The 23,538-nt window shown below is 24.7% G+C and overlaps 6 protein-coding genes across 6 annotated transcripts; 2 read left to right on the top strand and 4 right to left on the bottom strand.

Annotated features, from left to right (window-relative positions):
• Positions 1 to 109: 109 nt before the first annotated feature.
• On the bottom strand, positions 110 to 3,367 carry PCHAS_1016600 (conserved Plasmodium protein, unknown function; the record flags this gene model as incomplete). The annotated part of the gene is made up of 1 exon (XM_734228.2): positions 110 to 3,367. The coding sequence occupies one exon, from the start codon at positions 3,365 to 3,367 to the stop codon at positions 110 to 112; it is 3,258 nt and encodes a 1,085-aa protein (XP_739321.2).
• Positions 3,368 to 4,895: 1,528 nt separating this feature from the next.
• PCHAS_1016500 (protein archease, putative) lies at positions 4,896 to 5,513 on the bottom strand (the record flags this gene model as incomplete). The annotated part of the gene is made up of 1 exon (XM_740712.1): positions 4,896 to 5,513. One exon carries the CDS (start codon positions 5,511 to 5,513, stop codon positions 4,896 to 4,898), a length of 618 nt encoding a protein of 205 aa, XP_745805.1.
• A 909-nt stretch (positions 5,514 to 6,422) lies between these two features.
• Positions 6,423 to 8,066, top strand: PCHAS_1016400 (apicoplast ribosomal protein L15 precursor, putative; the record flags this gene model as incomplete). The annotated part of the gene is made up of 1 exon (XM_740710.2): positions 6,423 to 8,066. The coding sequence occupies one exon, from the start codon at positions 6,423 to 6,425 to the stop codon at positions 8,064 to 8,066; it is 1,644 nt and encodes a 547-aa protein (XP_745803.2).
• A 788-nt stretch (positions 8,067 to 8,854) lies between these two features.
• On the bottom strand, positions 8,855 to 11,035 carry PCHAS_1016300 (AP2 domain transcription factor AP2-O3, putative; the record flags this gene model as incomplete). The annotated part of the gene is made up of 1 exon (XM_740713.2): positions 8,855 to 11,035. One exon carries the CDS (start codon positions 11,033 to 11,035, stop codon positions 8,855 to 8,857), a length of 2,181 nt encoding a protein of 726 aa, XP_745806.2.
• Positions 11,036 to 12,455: 1,420 nt separating this feature from the next.
• Positions 12,456 to 15,201, bottom strand: PCHAS_1016200 (CPW-WPC family protein; the record flags this gene model as incomplete). Its single annotated transcript, XM_016798336.1, has 16 exons — positions 12,456 to 12,532; positions 12,658 to 12,711; positions 12,795 to 12,897; positions 13,043 to 13,104; positions 13,253 to 13,318; positions 13,396 to 13,504; positions 13,601 to 13,669; positions 13,804 to 13,889; positions 13,974 to 13,989; positions 14,070 to 14,108; positions 14,207 to 14,298; positions 14,401 to 14,501; positions 14,582 to 14,714; positions 14,805 to 14,821; positions 14,986 to 15,025; positions 15,150 to 15,201. The coding sequence occupies 16 exons, from the start codon at positions 15,199 to 15,201 to the stop codon at positions 12,456 to 12,458; spliced, it is 1,116 nt and encodes a 371-aa protein (XP_016655559.1).
• A 1,248-nt stretch (positions 15,202 to 16,449) lies between these two features.
• PCHAS_1016100 (rRNA (adenosine-2'-O-)-methyltransferase, putative) lies at positions 16,450 to 23,340 on the top strand (the record flags this gene model as incomplete). The annotated part of the gene is made up of 1 exon (XM_741037.2): positions 16,450 to 23,340. One exon carries the CDS (start codon positions 16,450 to 16,452, stop codon positions 23,338 to 23,340), a length of 6,891 nt encoding a protein of 2,296 aa, XP_746130.2.
• Between the last annotated feature and the right edge of the window lie 198 nt (positions 23,341 to 23,538).

Genomic DNA, 23,538 nt, shown 5'->3' with positions numbered 1-23,538 from the left:
TTCTACCTAATTTTGATCAATTTTTTTTCTAATTTTGCCCAATTTTTTTCCAGTTTTTTTTCTAATTTTTTTCTAATTTTTTTCTAATTTTTTTTGTACCCCCAGTTCACTACGAGTTCGAGACGGTGTACTGGCTCGACGTGTTGAGCTGTCTGGAATCGGAAAAAGAAAAGTCCGCCGATGAATGATCTGAAGGAATTGTAAATATATTATAATCAAAATTATTAATATAATTCAAATCCTTTAATCGGATTGCCTTTTCTTTATCATTTTTATATGAATTAATATTATCATCATAGATGTTTATATATAAATCAAAACAATCTGAAAAACATTTATGATTCAACAAACTTTCAATTGGCTCTCTATTTTCAACATTTTCTTCCAAACAACACATTAAAAAGTCTTTAATTTCTTCATCAAAATTTAAATAATCAAATTTATCTCCTGTAAATGTATCAATAAGTGTTTCTTCAAATATTTTACCAACCATATAGGAATATGCCTTTTGTAATTTCACCTGATCTTGAAAGTAAAAAGCATTACAATAGTTTGCATCTATATTGGGTTGTAAATTATTTGAAATGTTTTCACCTATCGGTTCGTTGCTTGTATGGGTAGTAGACCCCGAATTAAACTGTTTGAGATTTGCTTTAACTTCAGGAGGAATATAATAAAATATATTTTTACTATACGTTTTAATAGCAATGGTTTCATCAATGTTATAAAGAACAAAATTAAGAGCATCCTTTGAAAGTAAACCTAATGGTCCTCCAATATTTAAAATCAAACTATCTTCCCTAAGAAATATCCTCGAACATTTTAATGTAATTAAAATATTTAAGTTTAACAATTTTAATATCATTTTTATAATCTTTATCATTATACATTTTAATTTAAAAACTCGTAATTTTAAATCTATTCCTGATAAAAATTCATTATATATAAATTCATTTAAAGGTGTCCCATTTATATATTTTGTTTTTTCTACTAGTTCATTATCTATTTCAATTGAAATTGGAAAAAATATATTTTCTATTTTATTTTTTTCAACATAATTTTTTAAAACTTCAAGAGTTGTATTCATTTCTTTTTCGATCCGTTTTAGATCATAACCATTTTGGAAACCCTTTTTATGGTTTTGTATTTCACTTAAATTGGTAGCGACAAGTCTTGTTTCCTTTTTTGTAGGCCCACAAAAAAATTCTTTTAGTTCCTCCAATTGGCTACCACCACCAGTACTTATAGAATGAATTCGCTTAAATTTCAATACACAAAATATTTCTAATTGTGTGCAATATATTTGCCAAATAAAAGAATGAGAATAGACTCCTAAAAAGTTCATATATTGTATATTTTTTTTATATGCTGGAATATTTTTTTTACAATGCTCAATTATTTGTACCTTATCATAATGTTTTTGTTCACATGTTATTTCTTTTAATTTATTTTTAATATTTTTTTTTGTAAATTTATAATATAAATCTTTTGTAAAATATACCAACTTATCTAAGCTGCTCAAATGATTATAATTATCAATTTCATTCCAATGTGTTTCACTAAAAAAGTTATTTTGCTGATAATTTATGAAATCCATTTTTGTGTTTAATATATATTGTAGTGTCCCGTTCTTTCGGTTTAAGCCATTTGCGTCGTCTTCCTCCTCTTCCTCTTTCTCTTTCTCGCTTCCTCTCTCGCTTCCTTTTTCGCTTCCTTTTTCAGTCCCATTTTCGGTCCCATTTTCAGTCCCATTTTCAGTCCCATTTTCGGTCCCATTTTCAGCCTCTTTTTCAGCCTCTTTTTCGACCCCTTTTTCAGTTTCATTTCCAGTCCCCTTTCCGACCTCTTTATTTGGTACCTGGCTTTTCTCGGAGCTTCCATTTTCCCGATCCTGAACGGCCGACCCTCGAGCTAAGAAAACGTCCTTGACGTTTTGTATATCACCCATACCTAAAACAAACTTTGCCTTTGCAAAAATCGAATTTCTATGCATTCTATTCAAAAAGAAGTTATACTTATTTATCATCAATTTCATTCCGTTAAATAATTCTAATGACATATAGTATTGCTCATGTGACACTTCAAGAGTGTGAAAAAAATAATAATAATAATCATAGAGAGATATTTCTTCAAATGCACTTTCAATAATATTATTAATTGATATATTTTCAAATTGCTCTAATATATCTGCAAATGAAAATTTATAATAAGTTAAAATTAAATAAAGTAACATATCCATATTTCTTGGTTTCATAATAATATAATATAACATTTGTATATTTGTGTCTATTGATCTTTCACATAAATAATGCATCATAATACTAAAATAATCATTATTTTTATTTAATAATAATTTATTATCTTTAACTGCAAAATATAAATAAGATTCTTTTTGATCGTTTATTTTGTTTACTAATTCTATGATATTTTCTTTTGGTTCTTTTGTTTGTTCATTGTTACATAATGGTCCATCATTTGTTGTATTTTTGTTTGGCTCATCTTGTGTTTTTCCTTGCGAATTTGTATTTTCATTTTTATCGTATATAATTTGAATTCGTCTTTTTTCATTTTTATTTTTGCCACCACTATTATTATTCATATTAAAAATAAATAATTTTTTTTTTTCTTTTCCATTTTCATCTACTACATTAATTGGTTTTTGTTGAATGGTAAGAGTATTTATTTTGAACTCATCAAATGTGGATTTTAATTGATCTAACATTTTATCTTTTTTTTTCATATTGACTATACATTTTTTATTAAAAATACTATTTTCATTCCATTGATTATTGTTATTACTACAAGTAGAATTATTATCACCATAATGCCCATCCTTTTCTTTTCCATTTTTCTCGTCTGAAATATATTTATCTGAAATATCATTTCGTCTTTTTACTGTTGGTCTTTCGTTTCCTTGACCTTCTGCTTCATTTCCTTCGTCTGAGTAATCTTCATCCCCGTCTTCTTCTTCATCATGCTGTATCAAATCATTTATGTCATCTTGATTTGGAAGATTTTGAATTTTATCAATAAATGTATAACCAAATGTTGATGTCTCACAAAAATTTTTAGCTATTACGTCTTCTTTCTTTGTTTCACTAGTATAATGTTCTTTTCTGTTTTCAAGTATACTATTAAATTTGTCAATTTTCTCTTTAATTTTTGGATCATTAAAGGAAAATAAATGCACAAAATTGTCCTTCTTCTGTTCGTATATCAATTTTTGTAAACATGAAAAATCTGGAAGTCTTTCATTTTTTTTTTTTTTCCTTTTAATTTTAGTATTTGAGGTTTCTGTTATAATTGTATTTTTTCTCAAATCAACAATTACACTTTTGTTATTGTTTGTTCGTTTTTTAAGTGCCATTTTTAGGCGTTTTTACCCATGTATATACAAATACAAGCATATATTTTTATTTTCTTCTACTTTCACCTTATATTTTATTTCTGTATTATTTTGTTTTAGTTAATTATATTTATTTCTTTATATCCTTTGATTTATTTTTTCCCCCAATAACAATGATACTTTTACATTATTACAATTTGTTACATATTCTGGGATTTTGGCTTGTCACCAACTTTGTTAATATTTTTTTTTTTTATTTCGCTACTATTTTTTTTTTTTCAAATGGTTAAGGAAAATCATAAATAATCTGAACAAGAGAGTGTGTAAACACATACGCATGCATAATTATATAACACATATAAATATTATATGTATTTTTTATATTTGTAAATGTGTATGCATATATATCGTTTTCCCATCTTTTATCATACTACATATAATTTAAGTGCAAACACCAAAATATTAAGCTTTTTAATTACTAACAATATTTTTAGGATTTCCTTTTATATACTACACACACCATATTTCATTTTGCTTATCATCATATTTTATTACATAATTATATTTTCTTTTTTTCTGAACAAGTAAGGTTTTTATGAAATTGTGAAAAAAAATATTGCATGTTCAGAAAAAAAATACAAAATTGTTTGTAATTAGCGAATTTACAAAGCCTTTATAGAGATCAAAGTTATCTTCCAAATTTAGCAAAAGGAAAAGAACAGAATGGACAAGTTATAAAATATTTATATATTTATAAATGATATTATGCCGCATTTATTTTTTTAAATAAAGTATTAAAATTAAAAATGATGAAATCCATTTTTTGAAGGATTATATATTACACCAAATTAGCTAGTTGGGAATGGACATATATTCCCAAGTTAATGCTTTGCGCAAAAGTCAATGTAATTCTGATTTTTTTTCAATAAGCACGAAATTCTCTTATTTAAGTGAAAATTTATTATTTAAATAGTAATTTTTTGCTCCCCATTTATATCACCCATTTTGTTTTTTTCTTCTTTTTTATAATTAAACAATGAGACAAGCATTATGAAAACACAACCGAAGAGAAACACTTCGTATTAGTGTTTGGTGTTGTGGGGGTAAGAGGAAACGGCACATGTTTAGATTCAATACAAACGATTAATCGTGTAATTAAGAATAAGTTTGTATATGCTCAAATAAATACGAAAATAAAACAAATGAATAAGCATGTATATGCATGTAAAAAGGGACACCCAATTTTGCAAAATTGTGAACAAATAATACGTTAAAAAAAGTAAAAGTAAAAAAAGCAAAATTAAAAAGTAAGGATACAATAATGAATTATTTTTCTTTCAAACTGATGTATATAATATCACCGTTAAAGTGAATATGTACTATGCGTGTTTTGTGTTGAAAAATGGGAATACTAATTATACCCAACTATTTCATAAATTGCTTCATATACAGTATTTAGCTTTTGATTATATGCGAAGGGTAGCATTATAATTATGCTGAGATATAATTGTCTGATTCTTCGTCGTCTTATAATGCCCTCTTAATTTTGTTATATATCGACCAATACATAAACTTCACAAGAGTTATCATTCGACACAATTTTTATTTCATGTTTCGTTATGGCTTTTATTTCTGTTCCACATTCATGCTTATATGTAGAAAATAATTCGCCATATCCATAAGCTTCAATATAAAATTGTTCCGTGTCAAAAATAGTTATATCAACAGTTTTACAAATAAAATATTCGTTACCATATAAAAAATGGAATTCAACTAAAAACTTAAAAAGTAAATCGTCTAAATCATCTCCTTTTATGGATACCTTTCTTTTCATTTTCAATTCAACATTTTTTAAATCACACATGTAATTAAATAATGAAACACATACAGATTCAAATGCTTCCTTAAGATTATTTCCATAACTATGTAAAATTATATCAGCAGTATGATCAAGGTATTCATATTTATAATTTTTATTTAAATTTATGTCGTATATTTCGCTATCATTCATAATATCTTGATCAATTGCTTCATCATTAGATATTTCATTTTCTTCGATCTCATTTTTATATTCTGATTCGCTTTCTTCGTGAACATAACTTCTATTTATCCTTCTTCGGTTTCTCTGGGGTAGGGATATTATTTTGTTATTTGGGAGATCGCCCATTGGTTTTTTTCTTTTTATTTATACAGTCACATATGGGGTAGTTTCATAAAACATAAAAAAATAATAATAATAAAATTTAATTAAAAAAATATATATATGTATAAAAAATTTTATAATTCCGACGTCACATTTTTAGCCATTTAGGAAACAGTTGAACTGAGAAAGTGGCAAAAATTGGAAGCGACAAAATTGGCAGAAAATTTTGCAAAAATAAAAAGTAAAATCTAATTATAGGCATATAAAAATTCGTGTTATTTTAATATTTTTATTTAAAAAAAGTAAAAAAAAATGTGAATAAAAATTTTGAAATAAGCATGAAACATATTGTAAAAAAGTTTAAAAAATCATTTATTTTCCTTTACCCTTTATGAATATTTCCAATTCTTCATGTATTTGAAGTGTGCTGAGAGTTTGTTTTTTTCAAAAGAATTCCATACATATAAATTTTTACATGTACATGTTCAGGTATATTTGAATATAACCTGTCATGTTAATAAAATTTAGGGTCAATTCATTTTGATGATACTTGTTTTGTTCTTAACACACCTAAAAGTATATTTTTTTGCCTGAACCGAAAATTTTTAATTATACTTCAGGATGAAAAGAAAAAAAAACAATAAATAAGAAGAAAACAGTAGCCAATAAAGTGAATATTTCATAATTTGTATTAAAAAAAAGTAAATAATATACATGAGCATGGAAAGAATGAACGGACAAGCTAATCAGGAAAAATAAATTACACATTCATATATATTATATACTTCCCTGTCCACACAAACAAATGAAGGATTGAAAATGTAAAGAGAAAGTGAATGAAATTAAAATGAACAAGCAATAATTATTGTTTACTAGTATATATATAGCCCTTTGTTATCATTTGGATTCTTAAGGATAAGTATATAAAATGGTATGAATAAAATGGGGTTGATATTCTTTCTCTTTATATTATTTTGGGAATGTATATTCATAAATGGATATATTATAAACTTAAAAAAAGGGAATTGTGTTCATTTAATAAATAAATATGAAATAAGAAATAAGCTAGCCAAAAAAAATATTACAAAAAAAAAAGAGCCTTTAAATATATTTAAAGAAGAAGAAGTTGAAGAAAAATATAATACAATAAATACAATTAATAGTTTGTTAGGAAAAGTGAAAAGACAATTTAATATTACACATGCTATAGACGATAGATTAAAAAATAATGCTTCAAAGGAAAGTGATACTTTAAAATCAAATGATTCCACTGATATAAATGAAAAAGATGAAATAAAGGCTATTTTTGGTTCTATGCTAGATGGGAGTTTAAAAATAGGAAGAGCAAATACAATGTTTAAAGAATTGAAGGAAGAAAAAAAATTAATCGATTTAAAATATAAAATGTTGTTAAGTAGAAAAATGAAATTACGGCGAGATCAATTTAAACAACTTGAAGAAAGTATAAATAATGGAACTTTTAAATCGCCATATAATGATGAACAAAGAGAATTTTTACAAAAGGTTTTAAAAGAACAAGAAGAAGCCATTGAACCTATATTAAAAGAAATTGAAAAGATTGACAAAAATCGATATTTAATTTTTGATGAAAAAAATGAATTATTTGTTAAATTAAGACAAGATATCGAAAAAAAAAAAAATGAAATAAATATAAAATATCAAGAAGAAGCTATAAAATTGGGTATTAAACAAATTATGGATAATCTATATGAACAAACAAAAACACCATTAGTATGGGACCTAACACAAAAAAGTTGGCCACAAGCTATATATCCACTAATAAATGGTATGAAATTAAAAGCAGATGTATATTGGGAATCGACAGTCGTTGGTGGAAATAGAGAAGAAAATGAATTTTTTTTTACTCCATCCAATTTACCATCTTTAGGTGAAAAAAAAAAAAAAAGGAAAGGAAGAGGGGTTGGAAGTAAAAGAGGAGGTTCATGTGGACGAGGTATGAAAGGACAAAAAAGTCGAAGTGGTGGTTCAATACCTATAGGCTTTGAAGGTGGACAAACACCATTATATAGAAAGCTACCAAAATTTGTTTCGGCTCCTCTCGGGCCTGGCCAGAGATTTAATAGATATGATTATGAATTAATTTCATTAAATTTAATTAATTTAGCATATACAAGAAGTGGGGAAAAACCATTTTTAGAAATCGATTGGAATGTTATTGATAAATTAGGTCTTAGAATAGGAAAATATAAAAGAAGACATCCGATAAAAGTTGTTGGGTGCAATTTAAAAAAATTTAAAATGAAAAATGGATATGATTTCAAATTTTATGCAAAAAATGTTATCCTTAAAGCACATTCATATACAGTAAAAGCCGCAAGAGAAATTATAAAAAATGGTGGAAGATGTTTATTGTTAAAAAAAAATACTCACGATATTGTATATTCAGAGTATAATCCGGATGATAAAGATTTAAACCGAATTCCAAGAAGAATTGTTTTTTCAGGAAAACCATCAAAATATGAAAGAAAAATGTATTGGCTGAAGAAGGTAAAGATGGAGAACGAAAATTCCAAGGAACCAGTGGACAAATCATAAAATTAAAAAAAAAAAAGAAAAAAAACTTCTTAAATTATAGCTAGCTTTTGTACATGTTTTTTAAGTAAATATTCTGAACGATTAATAAAAAAAAAGGTCAATATAAGGAAATATAGCTAGTTAAATCATATAAAAAAACAAATATTGGAAAAAAAATGTTCATAATTAATAGCCAAATTAATAGGAAAACGAGCACACACATGCGTACTTTCTACTAATTTCATAGGCCATATTTATGAAAAAAAGAAAAGCATTTTAATTATAAATATTTTACACATTCCCATGTGATTATACATATGCACAAGTATAAATTTGCAAATTACAACCATAAATATTTAAATGAAAAAATAATGAATTAATAAGGATAATATATATCCGTTTAAAAACAAAAGGTTATACATATGTAGTTAATTTTGTTATTATTTATTTACTATTTTTTTGTGAACGCTTATATTTTTGAATATATGCGTCGGTATCATTAAATTTATATCTTCGTTTTGTCTGCATATTCGACAAGTTTGCTTGTTATTGTTTATTCATTTATTTATTATTTTTATTTTTTTAAGTGGTGAGTCTTCATGCTACTACAGTATGACAGCTCACCAAGCCGTGCATATTCCGCACGAGCAAATATATACTCAAGTATATATGCACATAATTTTGTTAAAGTTGTATTTACAATATATAACTTTGAAACTTATATTTTAAATTAAAAATTTTTTATTTAAGATTCGATTTGATCGCAAAGACACAAGTCAAAAGCTGAGTGTCAACCAGTATTGGTACCGCTAATATTTTTTGGGTCGTTGAAAATTAAACAACAAAATGTGAAATGCTATCAAAGCATTGCAAAATATTTTTTGAATTTTAGGATCCATTTGGCTAGGCAAAATATTATTGGATACACAAGTATCAAATAAATGAACATAAGTTATTAAAAATGTTTCATTAAAGGTTGAATTTACATAATTTGTATGATTATCTATTATTTCAATTATATTCAAAATTTTTTTATCAAAATTAGGTATACATTTATATTTTAAATCGTTTAATAATAAATTTATTGCATTTTTGAAAATGTGTAAAGTATCTGAATGTATAGAATCTTTTAAATTTAGTTCACCATTATAATTATTTTTTTTATCACACAAATTATTAGATCCTTTATTTTTTTTACGTAATTTGGATGTTTTATCAAAATTTGTAGGATCATCATTTTTCTTGTTACCTTCATTTCCACTATCAGTAAATCCATATATGTTTCCATTGAAACAACCATTTATATTTGGCTGATTTTTATCAGATATGGCTAGTTCACTAGTAGGTGAATCATCAATCATTTTATTATATTTTCGTTTAAATATGTTTGTGCATTTACCTCTACAGTTATACTTTCTAACTATATCTTCATCTTTACAAAGATCTCCATGTTTGTTTGTCTCATGGGGAGAAATTCCAGTTACAGATTTTTTTTCGTTTTTTATATTTATTAATGTTAACTCAGAAATTTTATTTTTTTTATTTTCAGCCAAGTCATATTGTGTTTGTAAATTTGAAAAGTCTTCGTTTTTTTTTATATATATAGAATTATTACAAACATATGGTACATCATTTCTTAAACAATTTATTTCGTCGGAATATTCGAATGGTGGAACTTTATTATTTTGAGAGTCGATTATTGGGTTAGTAAAATTTTTGTCTATAGTAGAAATATTAGGATTAAGACAATCCTCAACATTTTCTATAATTGCCGATTTTGTGATATTTATTTTGTTATTATCATTATTAAAATTTTTCTCATTTTGTGTTTCAAATATATTTTTTTTTTTTTTTTTTGAAAACATATCATCTTTTATGGTGCCCCTATTTTTACTATTACACTTTTCTTTACTTACATTTCCAAGTAGCATTTTTTTGTTACTTTTGTAACTTACAATATTTTTTTCTTGGCTTACTGAAATAGATCTACCACTACACTCAAAATGCTCACCATTTTCATCATAAGGAATAGTATCACCTGTTACGTTAACTATGCCACTAAAATTGTTTGCACTTTCAGAATATTTTCCATTTTTATATAACATGTCTGAAGAAATAAGAGTAGTTCCATTCTTGTTATTAATGCTAGTATTAGTATTACCTAATGGTGGCATAATATGTTGTCTTTTACTTTCTTTTTTTCCGAGTATTTTATTTTGCGGAATAAATAAAGCCGTGTCTTTTGAGCTCAACGAAGCAGACTCATTTAGTGTAACATTCGTATCATCTTTATCAATGCATAAATCATTTTTATAATTAAGTATATCCATTTTATTGTTACATTGGCTATTTATATGGTCGATATTTTTAATAGTGCACTTGGTTGTATCGATTTGTGCATCTTCATTTTCATAATAGTTTTCATCTTGTATAGAACAAATAAAAGTTGAATTATTTTTTTTTGTATTTTTTAATCGTTTTCCAATATTTGTATTACTATAATTTCCAATACCAATTAAATCTTTCTTAATTTTGATTTCTTTAATTTTACAATTTGTAGTTCTATATTTTTTTTTTAAATTTATAGTTGGGTCATGATTAATTTCTAAAAAATCATTATTTAGATTCCATTTTAATGGCTTGTTAAAATCCTCATTAATACTATTATATATGTAATTTATTTCTTTTGTTTTTATTGTCTTAATAGCTAGTTTTCTTGCTTCATGAAATCCAAATTTTTGAACCGAATAATATTTTCGTGCTGATTTTGCTCCCTCCGACCATCTTGCTTCCCAACTATTTTTATGTAAGTCATACCAAACCCCTGAAACTCTAGGTAAGCATTTAGCTAAATTTCGTAAGTCTTGCGAACATATATTCTCTTCATCTCTTTTTATGCCGTTTTTAAAACACTTTTTTACAAAACTCACGTAATTCTTTAAATCTAAATCTTTTAATAGTTCATCGAAGTTTTCAAACTGTGTATTCATTTCTTTGAAGCGGTGTATGCATGAGAATAAGTATTAAATTTTTTTTTTTTTTTTTTTTTTTTTTTTTTTTCAAATATTTTGGAAAATTGTAAAATATGGGTAATGCTAAATTGGGCATAGATCAAGGGGAAAATAAATGGGTGTACACAAAATTGTAGATCTTATAAAAATCGAAATTAAAAAACAAAAAATATTATACACTATTTTCAAAGCATAATTACATATTAGTGTAATAAGTACACCTTTTCAATGTCTGTTATGAATGCATGAAAACTTAAGATGGCTTACTTTTATTTTTTTTATTTCAAACTTATGCATAACCATGCGCATGCATGTATATGTACTTGTTTCTGTTTTTTTTCACTTTTAGTAATTATATGCTCTCAATTTTTCCATTATCATTTTCCATGTTCTATATATTTCTCTCTCCCTTTTTAAACAGTACATAAAAATTAAATAAATAAAAAAATATATTTTTTACACACTATCATGAAAGGTATAGAGAATTTCAGGATTTTTAAAACATTATTTTGTTTTTAAGAATTAATTTTCCTTTCTATTATTAAAAAAATTGTATGTGAAAAACGGAAAAATATGAACTCAAATTTATGGAAAAAAAAATTTAAATAAAAAAATACATGTATACACAAAGTAACGCTCCAAAAGCCATAGCGAATAATAAATAACTAAGACACTAAATGGAAATTATATAATATTTACATATTTTTTTTTTATAGAAATAAATCGATGCACATTTATTAATATTGTATAAACAAATATTTCAGCTCTACAATATTAATTCTGTTTGTTTGTGTGTCCATCTTTTATTTATTCGTAGTGCATTGCTTCCTATTTTATCAATCGAAATTTCCTACACTCGCTATTTTCCAATTTTATTTTATTTACATACGAAAAAGGCACACAGTTCACCATAGCCCCAATTCTGTGCGCATAAAAAATGAAGGTAATACCAAAAACGGAAAAATAAAAAAATAAATAATATTTTCCAATTTTTGGAAAAATCAAACCCCTTCATATAGGGCACTAAACAGTGCAATGCTTGAACTAAGCCAATGCAAATGCTTAGATTAATTAATATAAATGTTTAAATTAATTAATGCAAATTTCTCCTTTAGGTCAAAGTCATTTTTTCTTTCACCATTTTGATGAATATTATTTTACACATTTTCAATAAAAAAATTTAAACAAAAATATAAAATGTAACCTCAAAAAAAAAAAAAAAAAAGCTACATATAATTATTTGTATATATTATTATGCTAAAAAATGTACATACTTATTAACAATATTTTAATATATATATAAATTTATTATAAACAAACAGTCTTATTTTCAAAAGTGAGCGAACAAAAACAACATACAATATTTTCCTATCCATTTAGCCGTTTAGTTTTTTTTATTTTATATAACAGGGCTTGAAACAATCTGCCCAGTTATTGGCTCGACTGCACCAAAATTATATTTTCTCTTTCTCAAAGCTATCATAAAATATTGTTTAAGTTGAAAAAAATTGTGCGCATATAAACAATTATACGCATGTATGTATGCATGTGTATATTTTTTTTAAATAATCCTTATTCTTCTACAGTCTTTATTTGCTTACTCTGTATTTTCGGAAATGTGTTTGGCACAAGTTTGCTAGAGGACGGCCACTCGCCTGAAAATGTGAAAGTAAAATAAATTAACTAACTATGCGACTTATGCTATTTGTCTACTGCTTTAAGAAAAACAAAATCTAACTGTCACATTCTTCTGCATATGCCTTTTTAATATCGGAGGTAAATCCTTCAAATATTTTTTTTTTGGAACAAGGCCCGAAATAATCCAAGGGTGCAATGCAGTGCTAAACAAAAGTAAACAAGCAAATGAAATAATTAATAAAAACTTACAAGCCTTACAAAATATATTTTATGAAAACAATATTTTAGTGTGTGTAAAAATAAATCTTTCTTCAATTTAAGTAAGCTTGTTTGATATTTTTGTTTTACCGGCCCATTTTTTGTCCAATTTTCTGGACAAAATTCTTCATAATTAATAAAGGTTGAATGTTCTACAATTGGAAATGAAATAAATCATAAAATTGAATCATAAGGTAGGACATATATCATTGTATCGCACAAAAATAAATATAAAAAAATATATAGCTAGCCATATGACTAGCTAGCTTTTTTTTTTTTTTTTTTTTTTTTTTTATTTACCATCAACACATGACCATTTTATTCCGCACTCATATTCCATGCTCTCTTTTAAATTCGCATCGATGCCTTCAAAGAATATTATTTTATTTTGAGCATATGCAAATATAAATAAATATTTATAACTTATTTTAATTTAGATATACCAATAAATTTTGTTTGCTCCCCACAATGCCCACTGTAATTGTCGGGGGGAAGACAACTCTCAGGATTTCCTAAATAGTTTGATTTTAATATCCAATTTTTGGGACATGGCTATAGTAATTCGAAAAAAAAAATAAATAAAAAAATAGAATTAGCGCGTATTCCTTTCCAATTATAATGCACATTTTCAACATTTTTTATAGTTACATCGGTCTGATCCATTTTGCAGTTTCGTAAACATGGGTAGTTCACTATGCAAAGCTTTTCGAAGGCGACCTAAGGGGGGCAATTTATAAAATTCGCAATGTTTATAGAATAAACGAGTTTATGCAAAACATGATTAGTTTGGCAATGGGCAATACTATATATGTGGAATGTATAACAAATTTAAACTTTTTCAATAATTTAACTTTCATATCTTCATCAAAATTTATTAAGGATGCCCTTGATAGACAAGGTCCGACATAATTCTTTTGAGCATAGCAAGTTCCATCAGCTTTTTTGTTTTAAATTAAAAAATTTAAAAATAGCATATGAATATTTATTTTTAAAATTGGTTTGGTTTATGGATTGCACTTACTGTCTTTAACCCATCCCTATAAAATTAAAAAAAATGAAAATAAAATAATAAAAGAAAAAGCCTAGATATAATAATTTTGAAATTTTTATATATTACTTGTGGGCATTGTTTTGAATAATCCTTTACACACGTTTTCTTAAAAAAAAATGGTGGAAAATTATTTATTTTAAAAAGTTTTTAAATAAAACTATGTTTATTTTATATTAATATATACATTATTTAAAATATATAACCTTGCATGGCCAAGTGGTTGCACATTTGTTACTCCACATTTCTTTTTGATCATTAGTAAAGTTTGAGAAGTCTTGAATAAGTAAGCATGTTCCTATAATTTGTTTAATAGAATAGGTTAACATATAATTATTATTCTGTATAAATATTCTTATTTTTTTATTTTATAATTTTTTTATTTTCTTATTTGTTGAACCTTCATAAGTTCCCAATGGGTGGCAATTTTTTTCATCTTCAAGCCCCCATTTCTCGGGGCATTGTAACGAATAGTCTTTTTCACATTCATTCATACAAGGCCTTAAGAAAATAAAAATAAGAATCGAAAAATGTTCTACACGCTTAAATAAAACCAGTTAATGCATGTACAAAATATATACCAGTGAATGCTACAATGACTTTCTAATAATTTTTTTTTTTTTATGTCTTTTTCAAATTTAAGGAAGCGGGGACAAGGTCCTTTGTAAGACAATGGCGATACGCATTCTTCGGTGCTACTTAATTTTCCCCATCCTCGAAAAATGAAAAACGAAAAATATATACATATAATAATAGCCCTATAATGTATATACCTGTGTATGCATTTTTTATATTTTAAAATACCTTCGGCACAATTTTGCCTTTCCAGGAAGAAAAAAAAGTGGAAAATGTGAAAAATGTGAAAAATATAGAAGATATGAAAAATAATCGGGGCACCATTTATTTTTAACACGTTTTCTAGACAAGCATAACGAATGTATGTATGCATGTAATTCACAACTTTTAAAATGAAAAATATTTATACGAGTAATCCCTTTGGCATGTTGCATTATTTTGCGAACAAACTGCGATTAAAAAAATTTATGTGAATTTTTTTTTATATTTCACTATATGACTAGCCATGTTATTATTATAAAGCTATAAAAAATGGGAACATGTATTTGTTTATTTTTATTATTTTTTATCAACCATTCTTTAATGCCAGAATAGAGAGAAACCAAAAAAACAACTTTCGAACCATGTTCGGTATAAAGCAACAAATTATTAATTCCAAAGATGTGATGAAAACAAAAAAAAAATAGAGAAGATATGGATGGATGAACAGACAGGTAGAACAAGAGGTTGCACTAATCTGTCTGTTTCTTAACTATTTTAACAATTATGTTCTTAAAAAATTTTAATTTTAAACATATAAGACATCTTACATTATAATAATATGTTTTGAAATTATTTTTATTGTATATATATAGGGGAAAAGGAAAAAGAAAATGCTCGTATGTATTGAGTTGTATATGTACATACACTTGCCTACTTTAACAAACACACATAAATGCTTAGAACTATTTTAATTAATTTAATAATTTTCTAAATTTACTTTCAATTAAAACGGTGAAAAATGCCAAAAAAAAACAATTTTTCATGTATCGAGGAATGCTCATCTTTAAAAAAGTATTTTAAAACATGTGGCTATTTACTAAAAATGAATCACAGCTTATGTTGAAGCAAAGCATAGCAGTATTCCCTAACAATACAAACAGATCATCTTAAAAAACGGACTTGCTTATGAGCATAAGCATGTCTCTTAACCATACCGCATATCTTTACTATTGCCATGCTATTATATATATCAACTATCTAACTTTCAAAAATATACCTTTTCACATTTTTACTGCATATATAATAGAAAGTGGAAAAGTACACCCATATAATGCAACATAAGGCCTTGTAGCTCATTTTTCAAATTATTATATACCGATTTTGCGATACCAAAATTTAGCTACAAAATGGCTAGCTCAAAAAAAAAAAAAAAAAAAAATATAAAATAAAAAATCAACAAATAAAAAAGTTAAAAAATAAATAAAAGATTGTGCCATTTCTTGATGCTACTACCTTTTCTGTGAATTTTTAAAAAGTTATCATGGCTCATGAATATGCATGCGGTTCGTTTCTGCAATTTGGATTCACGACTCTGTAGAGGGTCGCGAATGTTTTGCCGAGCCATGGATAGAAACTATTTTATATGAAAATAGAGAGTAGGAAAAAAAACAAGAAAGAAGTGAAAAAAAACATGGATGGAATATACACCCATGGATACACATGCATATCATTTAATTGTTGGAGAAATATAATTTTTTTAAATAACTTATTAAATAGTTATAATAAATAAAATATGCGAGTATTCTTCATGATTCAGTGTAAAAAGTTGAAAAAAAAAATTTTTTGAATCTCATTTTTATAGCGAATAGTTTTATTTTTTATTTGTAAAAGGATGGAACAAAAGGGAGAGGAAAATATTATAAGCTTGTTAATCAACTTTGCAGATAAACATGTAAAGAAAAAAGATATAATAAATGAAAATTGTAGAACCATTAAGGATATGTTTTCTTCAATCATATTAGTATTAATAAGTAGTATAGATAAATATCGTTTAGCTAGTTATATTAACAATTATATACAAACTGAGTTAGAGAATATTAGATTTGAAGATATATCAAATTTATCAAAAAAAAAAAATAAAAATAATAATGATATAAATAATGAAATATATAAAAGAATAAACATATTTATTGTTTTTTTAGAATGTATATTTATTAAATTTGATGATGTAAGTTTTGTAAATCTAGACATATCTTGGATATATAAACTTATTACATATAAAGAACATTTTAATTATTCATCTCTTCTAAACATTTTAAAAAGCTTATTACTATTCATTGAAAGGGAAGAAAATAAATCGAATGCAACGCTAGTTCAAAATTCTAGCACCTCACAATCTGAAGAAAAAAACAAATTTTGTGTTGTATATATTTTGTTAAATCGTATAAAAACAGAAATTGAAAATCATGTTAAAGAAATAAAGGATAATTATCTTTTTTATAAAAATAAGATAAGTCAACTATCAGGAATATCCAACCGTTCTACTGATTTATATGATCCATTATCTCAACATAATGAAAAAGAAAAAGTAGTAGCATGCCCAAAACATATAAGCATACTAAATAACATATCACTAAGCTTTAAAGATACGTGTGAATTATTTATTAATATAGTAGAACACAAAACGGAGACAACACAATGTAATAATGAATATGGAAATGAAATAAAAGAAACAGGAAAAGAATTAATGCTCTTAACTCCATTTGTCAATGATAAAGATGTAAGAGATTATTTGATTAATACATTTTTCTTTACAATTAAAAAATATATATTTAACAAAACAGAATATGAAGAATTATGTCTAATTGTTACTAAGGTTATGTATTTGTTTATAAAAAATGATTCTACATCAGAAATTAGTTCAAAATATTATTCGACGGAAAAAAAAGAAATTTTTATAAACAATTCCGATAGTATAGAAAATAAAAATTATAAAGAAGAATATCTTTTAAACATATATAAAGAAATAAATTCAAATTTCTATCCATCTAATAATAGTGATGTTGTATCAAGTGCCTTAGTTAAGAACCCAAAAAAAGAGGAATCAATAAATAAAAATTATCTAAACAGTATATATAATTTTCTTGTTATAAATATAGATGATTTATATAATATAGAATTTGTAAAATATGCATTCATTGATGATCCACGATATTATTTTTTATTATATAATGAAGCATATAAAGATGAATGGGTCTTAAAAAAAGTTATGTACATATTTAATAAAATTATAAATATATATGAAGATGCAAATATGGAAAGTTTTAGAGATTGCTCAACATTTTTAGAAGCATGGGAAACCTATGAATGCATATTAAAATGTCTTGAAAATTTTTCTATACATTTACTAAAAACAAATTGGCAAAAAGTTATCGATTTAATAAATATGGGAGATAAAATAAGACAAAAATATCAACTACTTTGTGATTCATCGATAAATGAAAAAAAAAATATTAAAAAAGGGAAGCATCCTCAGAATGTAAAAATGTCTGATAAACATGTGGATACAGATCCTTCGATGTGCAATTTGGAAAATATTCAAAAAAATAATTTTTTATTTTATGATAAGCACGATTATAATGTCTTTAACTGTTGTGTAAAAAAACAAAGAGAAAATAAACAAAGCATATTTACAGCCTTTGGAAATTATTCAGATTATATAATATTAGTATTGATTGAATATTTGATTTGGAAGTTATTGATACATGATAATAATACAGTAACCCGTTTTTCTTTGTGTGCATTAATTGAACAAAAGGAAAATTACACAGAAAAGGGAAACACACAAAATAAGAGTGACTGTGATGAGAGCATTGACGAAAAAAGCGAAGAAATTAGTGGAATCGAAATAAATACACTAATCAATAGTATAAATGACATATTTTTTTTTAATATATTTTTTCCAGAGTGTGTAAAGCCAACACTATTTATAAAAGGTGATATTCCCTTTTACGAATTTCGAATTAAAAATTTAATAATTTCTAAAATTTTAAATAAAAAAAATTCTATTGAATATATCCAAAATTTTATTATTTCGTTGAATAAAATTAATTTATTTTATGGCAATACCAGGATAATACTTGAAGCGATTATGCAAGCCATCAAAATAATTGAAAATTCGGGAGATGAAGTAAATAACTTTTTGAAAAATTCTGATAAAAAAATAAACAACACCAATGAATGTATAGACATGGAAAATGAAAATACAGACCCAAATAATTTTATAAGTAAAATTATTTTAAATATTATTCATAAAATAAAAAATGTGTCTATAAGTCGACGAAAAGATATGCAAATACTTGTTTTAAAAATTGTTATAAAAATAAACGATAGTTTAAACCTATTTAGTACTATAAAAAGTTATTCTTCATTTTTACAAATTTTTGAAGAAGATTTTTTTTTCGACTCTTTGGAATATTTCGAAATGTTGACAAATAAAAAAATTAATTTTGTTAATAATTTAGACAGTAATTTTACTAATTCACCTGAACAAGTCAGGTCATATGTTTGGCTAGAAAATAATGCAAATATTTTTTTGAATAATTTTATTGAAAAATTTAATAAAGTAATTGATTTAAATCAATACATGTATTTTTATGGATATTTGAGATTATTTTATTTATTGCTACACATAACAACAAAAAAAAATCAAAAAAGGGATGACAATTATAAAAATATTGTTTTACGCATTCAAAAAGACGACAACTTTTATTTGGTTTATCATCTAGTTTTATACTTTTTTAAAAACCATTTAAGCCATATATTTTTAAAAAATGATATTAAACAAATTTTAGTTAAAAATATTGGAAATTTAAGAAATTTTATTCAAGGCAATGTATATGAGAAAAAAGAAGAGTCTTTATCTCCTTGTCAAAATGAAAAATTAAATGAACATATCTTCAATAATTCTGAACGTTCAGAAATAATTGCAACATCACCTGAACAATATTTTGACTATAACATGTTGAGAAAATTGTTTATATTTACAGATATTGTAGAATACTGTGGAGATATAACTACATATTTTTTGAACAATAAAATAAATTATTATAACACGTCTTATTCATATAAAGAGAAAAATATGGATACGTCCAGTCTCGAAAAGTCGCTTATTATACGTGATAGTGCACCTGACGATTCGGATACTGATGTGTGTCGAGATAGTAAAAATTTGTATATAGAGTGTGTTAATTTTTTGAAAAATTATACTCAAAAAAATATTAAAAATAAAGAAGATGAAAATTATAATAATTTAAGGGTAATATTGGCACTTGCCTATATTTCTAATACCTGTACAGTCTTTGGAAAAATAGAGGATGAAGAAAATTTAAATAAAAAAATATTGTTAATGCAAATGAAAAATATATATAATGATAGTCCAAATATGCCAAAAGACGCACACATACCAGTGGGTAATAATGATATAATTAATAGTCTTTGTGGTGTTGGAAACTATTTTTGTAAAAATATTAATTTTTATAGATATAAATATTTATATAAATATTTTTCTGCACATAACACATTTAAAGAATATAGCTTTGATAGTAGAATAACATTTTCAGATACCATAGTAAATGATATTGAAGTAAGTAAAGAGGAATTAGTGTATGTTTATTTTATTATAAAATTGTATGTAATACCTTATATTTTTGATGATTGTAAAATAGAAGATAAACAAAATGATATAGATAATTATATAATACAATGTAGATTAAACATTTTAAACGATTTAATAAAGCAAAGTAAAATGTTGATTGATAGATCCTCTGGATATACATTTCCAGTGCATCTACTTGAGTTGGCCTTTCTAACATTATTTCATCCCTTAATAGTAAAATTTGAAATAGAATTTTATAGTAATGAAAATTATAAAGCATTTGAGAATATGGAAGAAGATGGATATACATCTTTTAAATTATTAGATTTTGTAAAAAACATTTTGACAATCGGTCAAACAAAATTGTCTATATGTCGAAGTGTTGTCATCCCATTTTTAACCTCCTATTTTTTTAGTATAATGGAGAATGGAAATATTATAATAAATATAAGCAATGATTATTTAGATAAATTTGTAGAAATTATTGTTGATGTTCTTATGCATAATGAATATGTATTATATGATTGTCAAAAAAGTTTTACTAATAATTTATTTAAAATAAAAAAAGGAAATTTAAATTTTAATAATTTTATCAATGAAACTATTTGTTCATATTTTTTAAACAAAATAGAGAACAGCCACCAAATTATATTCCCTTCAAAATTGTATGAAATATATCATACATCTATTTTTTTAAGAATTTTAACATTAATATTTTTAATAAATCTATTTAAAATATTGGAAGATAAATATATCCGTGTAATGAAGATAGGGATACATAATAAAAACGAACATGCTCCAAATAATGAGATGTTGGATATTCCACGGGAAAAAAAACGAAAGGAAGACAAAGAAGAATTTTATAAAAAAAGAAATGTAATATTATGTATGTATGAAAAGCTTATTATTCATATTTTAAAAAGAATTGATAACAAAAATGTGCTTCGAGAAAATTTAAAAAATAAATATAATGATAATGAAAGTAAACCAAATATTAAAAATAAAAAGAAAGAGGATTACAATTTGACTCCATTACCTTTTTCATATGGTCATAATATTCAAATTAGAGGATTACAAGCATTATGTATTCTTTCGAAATATTTTAAATATATAAAAAAAGGAAGAAGAATAAATATTATTCTTTATGTTAATACACTTTTACAATATGATAATCTTAGTACAACTCGCCAATATTTAGAATTATTTTGTTCATCAATTTGTAATTCCTCTTTTATTTTATTATATCCACATTTAATTAAAAATATATTACGAAATAATGCTGAAAATACACAGCTAACTATTAGCTCTTTAATTATATCTGCACATATCTTTTTAAAATCAAAATTTAGTTACTATTCTTTTGTAAAACTGAATTATAATTCCTTTTCTGGCTTAACAGTGGATCAGAAAAAATATTCCACAAACGTATTTGTAAAAAAAGAAAAACAAAAAAATGCTAAGGGAGCACAAAAAGCAAAAGGGAAAAAAATCAAAAATATCATCAGACAAATTTTAGAAAAAAGTAAAGGTGAAACAGCAGAAATTGCCAAAGATGCGGATAAGACAATTGCAAGTATAGAGAAAAAAAAAATGCAATATGGCAAACAATGGAAACGAAATGAAAAAGGCAATGACAAAAGAAAAGGAAAAAAGGGACATAACTATCAAAAGGGACAAAATAAATCACATGGATACGAAAATACAGATGGATCAAATCTTCAAAAAAAGAAAAATAGTATTTCTATGAAGGGCAACAATATTGATGAAGAAAAAAAAGATGGGGCTTATGAAATGGAAAATAATATATGGGATACAGAAAATATAGCTAGTAAAGACAATCCAGAAAATGGATATTTTTATTCACCATATATTTCCAAAATATTAACAAAACTATTATTAAAAATTGTACTTTTATGTTCTTCTCATTCAGCTTTTATTCGAAGTATTTCACAATATATATTATATAACTTTTTAAAAAAAAGAAAAGAAATGTTATTAACCCCATTTTTGTCAAAAATATATTTATTTATTAAAAATAATAAAGATTGTAAAAGAATAAGAGAGAAATTAAAAAAAGAATTTAAAAACTGGGATCCTTCAATTATAGAAAAGGATAGCAATATATGTATGCTATTACCTACTTATAATCATTCATTTAATTTTTTTGATGAAGATATAAATTGTGAAAATACAAACACATTTACACACATTTTATATAATAACGAATTGGTGAGCTCCTACACATTTGTAGATAGCATTAAAAAAATTGTACAGCAAGAAATGAGTTCTATAATGTATAATATACAATTGGAAAAAGAAAAAAAAGACGGAATTTCTATTTATAAATATAATAATGAACAAAAATTGTTAACTCTAAATCAGTTTTATCATGGACAGGATACAAATGAAATACCTTCTACAATCGACGATAACAAAGATATAAAAAATTCAGCTAGCGAAAATGAACAAGAAAAAAAAAAAAACACAACTAGCCAAATAATTAAAGGAGAAACATGTTCTACCAAAGATGGTGAAAATATTGACTATGATAAAAACTTTGAAGATTTTTTAAAACAAACTAAAAAAAATTATCAAAAAAAATTCGATCCAATTAATAATATAATAGAAATTAATAACGAATTTAGAAAAAAATATCAATTAAGAAAAAAAAATAATTTAATTGTTATTGCTTCCTTAATTGACAAAGTTCCAAATTTAGCTGGCTTGTGCAGGACATGTGAAATTTTTAATGTTAAAAAATTATTGCTTAGCAATATAAATATTGTTAAAGATTTTCAATTTCAAAAAATATCTTCCACTGCTAATAAATGGATGAATATACAAGAATTAAAAAAAAAAGATATTATAAAATATTTAATTAAAAAAAAAAAGAAATATTCTATTATTGGATTAGAACAAACAAATGATAGTAAACGATTAAACGATTTTATTTTTCCAGAAAAATGTATACTAATATTAGGAGATGAAAAAGAGGGGCTACCATCTTCCATTCTTTTACTTTTACACCATTGTGTGGAAATACCTGGACATGGAATTATTAGATCTTTGAATGTTCATGTTTCTGCAGCAATTACTATTTATGAATATTTCAAACAACATCTTTAGTTTAATTGTTTTTTTTTTTTCAAGTTATGTGAGAAATTTTATTTTTATCATCTTTTTTTGGTATATCACGAAAAAAAAAAAAAATATGGTCATGTTCTACATATAGAAATATAGCTATATAGAATTTTTTTTTTTGTATATTCCTTTTTAATTTCTTGTTCATAATTTTTTTATTGTTTTGCTGTGCCCATTGTGACA

The sequence above is a fragment of the Plasmodium chabaudi genome, assembly GCF_900002335.3.
Source record: "Plasmodium chabaudi chabaudi strain AS genome assembly, chromosome: 10".
NCBI lineage: Eukaryota > Apicomplexa > Aconoidasida > Haemosporida > Plasmodiidae > Plasmodium > Plasmodium chabaudi.
Note: the sequence above shows the minus strand (reverse complement) of the source record. Positions and strands in the feature narration are given on the sequence as shown.